The sequence below is a fragment of the Cryptomeria japonica genome, chromosome 9 (genome assembly GCF_030272615.1).
Source record: "Cryptomeria japonica chromosome 9, Sugi_1.0, whole genome shotgun sequence".
NCBI classification, from domain to species: domain Eukaryota; kingdom Viridiplantae; phylum Streptophyta; class Pinopsida; order Cupressales; family Cupressaceae; genus Cryptomeria; species Cryptomeria japonica.
The window spans coordinates 333,953,124-333,960,665 of record NC_081413.1 but is presented as its reverse complement, the minus strand read 5'-3'; the positions used below and the strand labels follow the sequence as shown (position 1 = coordinate 333,960,665).

The window sequence follows — 7,542 nt, the reverse complement described above, 5'->3', positions numbered from 1 at the left end:
CTTCCTCTCCATCCCTCAAGAAATGTCCCCCTTGCTCTTCTCAAGGCACATTGGGAAGTCTTCCCAATGTACCTTGAGGAGTGTGGAGACAAGAAATGCCTTTAAGGCATATCTCTTGGTCTCCACACCTCCTCTTGGGCCTTGTGTGGGCTCACAAGGAATCCTGAACCTCCATCTTGGGTTAATCCTAGCCCTTTATTTCTTCTCCTCTCTCCCTATAAAATGAGGACTCCATCCCCTCACATATCATCTCCAATTTTAGCAAGTTCATGCTGTTAGTTTGTGTATAGAATAACCATACTTGCATCCTCATCATGCCAAAATTACCCTTCATCCATACTTAGCCATATTATCCATCTCATCCTTCAAATCCATTTTATCCATTTGTGCACAATGTTGGAGAGCCAGCCACATCAAGCAATCTAGGAGCAAAATCAACATCACGTTGGAGGCATTTGGGCGCACTTCGACTTCATCCAAGCTCCATCCGAGGAAGAAGGTAAAGGTTTGCAAGGTAAAAAGTATTAATCTTCATGTTTTCTATGTGATTTGGTTTATGCTTTATATTTTTATGTTCTTAGTGTTTGATTTGTGCACTAACCATCCAAATCCACCTTCCACTCTTTTCCCCTCTTCACCTTTAATCCTAGCCAATGATTTATCTTTACACCTCTTAATCTTATCCCTCCATTTCCTAAAGTGTCTTCTATATAAGAGGATACCCTCCTTCATTATCAATCCTAATTGTCTAATTGTCTAATCACCTAATGACACAATCAAGCCTTCTTGCGATCAAGCTATCAACCACAATCTGTTCTTTGTTGAGCTCTTGTGCACACATAAAATCTGAGAGCAAATATATCAAACAATATCAATGGAGGTAGGAGACAATGGAGATTGAAACCCTACTTAACATGTGAATTGTATATCTTGTTTTGTTATTATTTATTTACATGATCTTAGGTATCTCTATTGGTATTGGTGAATGTTTCGTTGTAGGACCTAGATTGTTTGTGGTTGGATCTTTATGGTTTTACAATAGTTTATCATCATCACTTTTCATCATACACATACACCACCCAAGAAAACCGCATAACACAAAGAACATCACCGGTTCAACAAAGTCACCAAGAACTCACACAACGATCAACGCGGATCATCAAAACAAATAGGACACGATTAGGAAACACAAACAAGCACGTTAGAATCATCAGTATCAGTTGAACCAACACCATTTATCAAATCTTCATTTGTCAATGTCTGGAACTCAAGAACACTCAAATAGCAGCAACTATCACGAAGAAAGATAACTTGCGGGACACCAAATCATGAACCATCTGAAATGAAGATACACAAGACCATCCCAAACAATATCCAAAATACCAGCTCAAGATCTGATCACATTGGAATATACTAGAGGAAATATTGAACTTTGAAAAACACTGATCAGAAAAACAAACTGCAAAAACCGGATCATTTGATATGATCAATTAAGCTTCCTGGATCACCAACACCAGTACAACAGAATATAATGATACTAAAGATACTCCATACACCAAACCCTGATCACAATGAACCAATCTGCAATCATTGGAGCATGAATATGTTGACATCAATGACAACAACATATCCTAGCAACAACAATGTCCAACAGGTATAAAGTTCTTAGAGCCTTAGCCTAGATTGCCAAGATTTCACTTTCAAGAGACATTTCTTTTGATTCACCTCTTGCTCTTTATAATCCACTAGAATATGTGAGTTGAGATCTTCCTGTAGAGTGATCAATTTTCTAAACAAACCTCCTAAAAGAAAGATACCTATTTTTGAACCTCAAGTTTGCCCTAGGATGCAAGAGGAGAGCATACATAAGTAGACCTTGGATATTTAAAGCCAATGGTTAATTTTATGCCCAAATCCAAATATAAAAATTTGATTTTAAGCTTGATTTCAATATGAGGAAGAAACACCAAGCCCAATAGTCTAAAGCAAACAATGATTCTATGATAGATAACAAATACTACAATCACTTTGAAAATGTAAATGAGAGGGTTTAGAACAAGTACACCTAGATTTAATAGTTTCAAATATTTTTTTTAAACCCATGATCCAATATGAAAAGCTCCAAGTTATCTTTTTATCAACCTTGAAACTTGAAGCTTGATCTCTACATACAAAGATCAACAAACAAGTTTAGAAAAAAACAAGATCACTTATTTTTAATCCTCAAGGTCACTTTAAGGTGTAAGAAAAAGCATATATAAGTAGATATTGAGGGTTATTTATTTTATATCCCAAATCCATATGTGAATAGTTGATTTTAAGCTCAATTTCAAGTGTACAAAAACATGTCAAACATGATAGTCCAAAGTAAAGACATGGATTGCATAAATTAATCCCTTATGATAATAAAACACTTGCAAGGATCATAAAGTAATGTTATGATGCAACAACATAAATTAAAAAATATATATTCATCTCAAGATTAAAATTTCAATTTTTTGCTTTTGACAGAGTGAAACAACATTTGATTTTTATAAATGTTTTTTACTCAAATGAAAATGCAAAGATACCCCTATTGAATTTTTAGAGCTTTCCAAAAATGTAATTTTTAAAAGATTCTTTAATTTGCATCCTAGCAAGTAGATTTATGAAAAAATCCTAATTGACAAAGATCTAATTTTCTATTAATTATTTGATCTCAAAAATAAAAATGTAAAGAACATGCCTATCTAAAATTCTAAAAGCTTTCGGAAATTCCATTTTTTGTTGTTGAAGAAATCGCTAATTTATGACCAAAAATTTAGATTTATGAAAAACCATAAAAGCATTATAACTCACTCATAATCAATGATCTAAACTTGTTTTTTTAGAGTATGCTTTTAAGATGATCCCCAACCTTCAATAAAAAAATTGTAGCGGTTTGAGAGATATGATAAAATCTTCCAAAACTCAAAGATTTTGTTTTCAACTTTGATTACACAAGACTAGTCTTGAAATTTTTTGAGCAAAACAATAAGACAAGGTTAGAATAACTTCCAATTTTTTTTGAAAAAACTATTAATTTTTTACTAAAAACTTAGATTTATGAAAAATCAAAATGACATAACTTTGATATCATCATGACATAATAATGATAATCATTATTGATAGATGCATGTTTGTTAATAGATTACATTAGATACTTGATCATAAGAATGCAGGCTAGAGAAGGTGGAATTTATATGCCTCAATTAACATTTTATCAATGGTAAAGATTAATTAAAAAGATTAATAAATTAAAAAAAATTGAAAAAGGTTAATATCTATTTTTAGTACATGGATTGATGAAGTAGAAAGATAAAAAAATAGAAATACATAACTAAAATAAATAAAAAATTTATTTTATTTATTTGAAATAAAAAAATAAAAAAAATAATTTGAATTCAATTTAATTTTGAGAAAAAGTGTTAAGCTGCAATGCAAAAATCTAAAAATAGATAACTGCAAGATGTGTGATAAAAATAGTAAAAAATAAAACCAACATGCGAAAAAAGGACACCATATGGTAATTGGCATGGTATGCAATTTTTAGCGTTAGTCAAAAGCATGTAATTGACTAGGGTATCTAGCGGTGGAATGAAACCAAGTAGGCTCTATATATAATTGGTGTTGGATTGGTCGAATTAGTTGTTGAGCGAGCCTTTGTTCAGTGCACGCGGCAGAGGGAGGAATTCACAATGATGAGTAATGAGCGAAGACGAGGAGGAGGAGGAGGAGGAATGAATAGTCGAGCGCAGCAGAAGCAGGAAAGAGGGGAAAATGCTGCAGCGGTGGCGTTGCTTCTTCGATTGCTGCCATCTCTAACCATGGATATGTGTGACCCATGTGCCCGTCTTCTGCAAGATCGCGCCAATCAACTCGCTTCCGGTATTTATTTATCTATTTCTCAAGTTTTTATAGTTCATGAGATCTGGAAAAAATTGTGTTTTTTGTTTAGCTTTTGGTGGGTTTTGTGTTAAATTTCTTGTTTATTTTGTTGAAGGGAAGGGGGAGAATTGGCATGAGCAGGGGCAAGGGCAGGAGCAGGAACAAAGCTCCTCTGCCTCTTCTCATTCATGTATTTCAGAGGTATTGTGTAGCACAGGGAGCAATGGGCAAGGTCATCCTTCATGGGCCGATATTGCTCAGGAAGAAGAGGAGGAGGAGGAAGTCGAGTCAGCAAGACAGCAGGGTCAAGGGATGGGGAAAAGAGTTTTGTCAAGGGATGAGAGGGAGTACTTTCGATTCATGCGAGTAGGGCGTAAGAAAGACTATGCCTGCATCGAAAGAGTAAATGGTAGACCAGTGAATATTGTCCAAGGATTGGAATTGCACACCGGTGTGTTCAGCGCTGCAGAGCAGAAGCGAATTGTCGATTTCATTTATCAAGTTCAACAACAGGGAAGGAACAAGCAACTTAAAGGTTTTTTTTTTTTTTTTCTTTTTTTAAGAATATCAGGTTTTCTCAGTTCTCAGTTTATATTAGCCAAAATATCAGGTTTTCTCAGTTCTCAGTTTATATTAGCGATATAAATTTTTCTTGGAGAAAATTGTGAAATAAATTTTTAACATTTTGAATCACACTCCATAATTCAGAAATAAGGGATCTTTATCCTATCTTTTTTCCTTTCGTTCCATGATCCATCGTCCATCCTGTCATTTCATTTAACCCTAATCCAATCTTGGGAGGCTTGTTTGAGCAAATCATTCCTTGTGATGCAGAACGGACCTATTCAGAGCCACGAAAGTGGATGAAGGGCAAAGGGCGGGTGACGATTCAGTTTGGGTGTTGCTACAACTATGCAGTGGACAGAAATGGCAACCCACCTGGAATTATTCGGGATGAGGAAGTGGATCCAATACCCCCTCTCTTCAAAACAGCCATCCGGAGATTGGTGAGATGGCATGTGCTGCCTCCGGATTGCATCCCAGACAGTTGTATTGTTAATATTTATGAGCAAGGCGACTGTATACCACCTCACATTGACCATCATGACTTTGTTCGGCCATTTTGCACGGTCTCATTTCTTAGTGAATGCAACATTATTTTTGGTTCCAACTTGAAGATACTTGGACCAGGAGAATTTGCAGGTTCCATTGCAATACCATTGCCTGTGGGGTAAGAACATTTTGAATATACATTATTTTGCTTTATACTAATCACCGCTGATATTGATATTTTGAAGTATTACTTTTTCTTGTCTTCGTTACTTTTAGGAAACCATAGAACATAAGTCTGATAACAATGGATTTACATTGCAGGTCGGTTCTTATTTTGAGTGGTAATGGAGCCGATGTTGCAAAGCATTCTGTTCCAGCTGTTCCAAGCAAGAGGTTGTTGATTTAAAATGATATTTACACTCTCGTGAAGCTTTATGGCCCTTAATACTTATTATTAACTTTACATGTTGTTGATTGCCATACAGGATTTCTATAACATTCAGGAAGATGGACCAGTCAAAGCTACCTTATTACTTTGCCCCTGAACCTGATATGCAAGGAATTGAGCCTCTTTTGTATACAAAACATGATAGCCATACTCAATCTCAGCAGCCGAGTCATTACAGTGTGGATTGTGAGAAGACCTCGGAGAGAGGAGATTTTGTATCTTCCACCCCGACATTTTCAGTAGATTCAGCCAGTTTTCCTCCATTAAATAGCCCGCATATAGGCAATAAGCAACGTGGCAATACCAAGTATTCAGTCAATAGAACATTCAAGTAAATGAAGGTAACTTTTATAAGAATAGTGTGGCCTTGGGCCTTAATTGGGCTGTGAAGCAATCTGGTTTACAATAATACAATATTTGAATTTAATTCTTTTATCACCTGATTGAAGATGATAGTTGGTAGAATAAGATGCATTGTGTGTGAATGTGCTATGGGGCCACACTAAAGTTGGAATGACCTCAGACAGAATGGATTTGCTTTAACAATGTACAATATAAGGACAATAGATTTAGGGGCCTTCATTAATTACTAATTAGGTATAAAGATTCCACATTAGACATTTGAGATTATTCCAAAGGTTCTCATTTTCAATTATATATCCAAAATCACTGTGTTTATTTTCACTGAAGAAGGGAACTGGATGTAATATAGTGGTTTCTGGATATATATATGTTTTAGTACTGCTATTATTCTTTTTTTTTTCTGACCAGTTGCTATTATCTCTCTGTTCCCTTCCTGAATAAACCCTGGTGGCTGCTATATATAGAGATATTCGGGAGAAAATTATTTCAAAGGTACAAAGCTTGAAGGAGCAAGTGAATGTCAATAGGGTCATGAGCAATCTCAGATTTTATAACTTATGCTCCTGCCATAAATTTTGTAATCCGTGGTAGAACATGCAAAATGATTCTCAGAAGTTTGGTGCTACAATACCATTAACAGCCAGCTGATCCTGTTCTCATAATCATTGATATGCTTTCATAATCTTGTATTTTAGAGGTATATTTCCCTCTGTAATTGCATCATTGACTTTACAGTTTAGAACTAAATAGCACAGCATCACTAATAGGAGCTTTCTGAATTCCTATAATGCAACGTCTGTGCTATGAGCATTTTTTTGTGGGATTGGTGTCTTGTGTTCTAATAATTTTTACTTTTTTGCTTCGGTAGAATCCTTAGCATAAATACAATTGAAGGAACAGCTATTGAAATTGTTATTGGGGGGTAACTTAATTTGGCTTGTCATTTTCTGATGCCGAAAATATCTGGCATCTTTTTCAGGCACTATAACAACTGTTTTGGCTACACCTTAAATGAAAACTTCTCATGCTTCAATGTTCAGAGGTTGAATATTTTACTATGTTGTAGATGGGGTGCATATTCCATTGAACAAGCTGCCTTTATGTTACTAATATTTAGGCCTCTGTTATGAATCCTATAATGAAAACAATTTGTGGTAATGAGATGTAATACAGTGATCATCGTGATTTCAGGCTGACCTATCCAAATTTTGATGCAAAGCATTTTTATCCTCTAGGATATATTTAGTAAGCTAGCTTTTTGAGTAAAACTTTAAGTTTTAAAGAGATGACACATCTGCCTGGCTGGTTATGCTCCGTCGCCTAAAGTTTCTGGGTTCTTGTACATGCACAATGAACAAACAAATTAAACAAGACAGCCTTGATAACACAACATAGTCACAACACTTGCTTCTATTTTTAAGGTGCTGTATGACAAAAATGAGACTGCTATAACTTGTTTAAACTTATTATGAATACCCATCTGTTTTTACTTACAGCTTAAAAGCAAGGATTCACCAGGAAAATTAAGTTCCCATTTAACTTTTCCTATTAAGAGCATATATGGAGCTTGATCTAGCTAATCTTAGCGTCCTAAAATCATATTCATAATGAGGAGAAACCAATATTATTCTGAACAGGTTGAGATAGTCATCATAATAAATGTTACATATATATGTGTGTGTGTGTGGGGGGGTCATTGAACATGCTACCTCTATATTTCATATAGTTAGTCTATATTATGAATCCTAGAATGAGACTGAAGTTTTTAGCTG

At 35.0% G+C, this 7,542-nt stretch overlaps 1 protein-coding gene across 2 annotated transcripts; it reads left to right on the top strand.

Annotated features, from left to right (window-relative positions):
• The first annotated feature begins 3,654 nt into the window (after nucleotides 1-3,654).
• On the top strand, nucleotides 3,655-6,685 carry LOC131029726 (RNA demethylase ALKBH9B). Of its 2 annotated transcripts, XM_057960352.2 has the most exons (6): nucleotides 3,655-3,906; nucleotides 4,022-4,441; nucleotides 4,741-5,137; nucleotides 5,281-5,352; nucleotides 5,445-5,748; nucleotides 6,235-6,685. In XM_057960352.2, the coding sequence occupies exons 1-5, from the start codon at nucleotides 3,717-3,719 to the stop codon at nucleotides 5,740-5,742; spliced, it is 1,377 nt and encodes a 458-aa protein (XP_057816335.2). In that variant the 5' UTR covers nucleotides 3,655-3,716; the 3' UTR covers nucleotides 5,743-5,748; nucleotides 6,235-6,685. The 2 variants fall into 2 exon arrangements, with proteins under 2 accessions (XP_057816335.2, XP_057816334.2); XM_057960351.2 differs by lacking the exon at nucleotides 6,235-6,685 and having other exon boundaries at nucleotides 5,445-5,842.
• The last annotated feature ends 857 nt before the right edge of the window (nucleotides 6,686-7,542 follow it).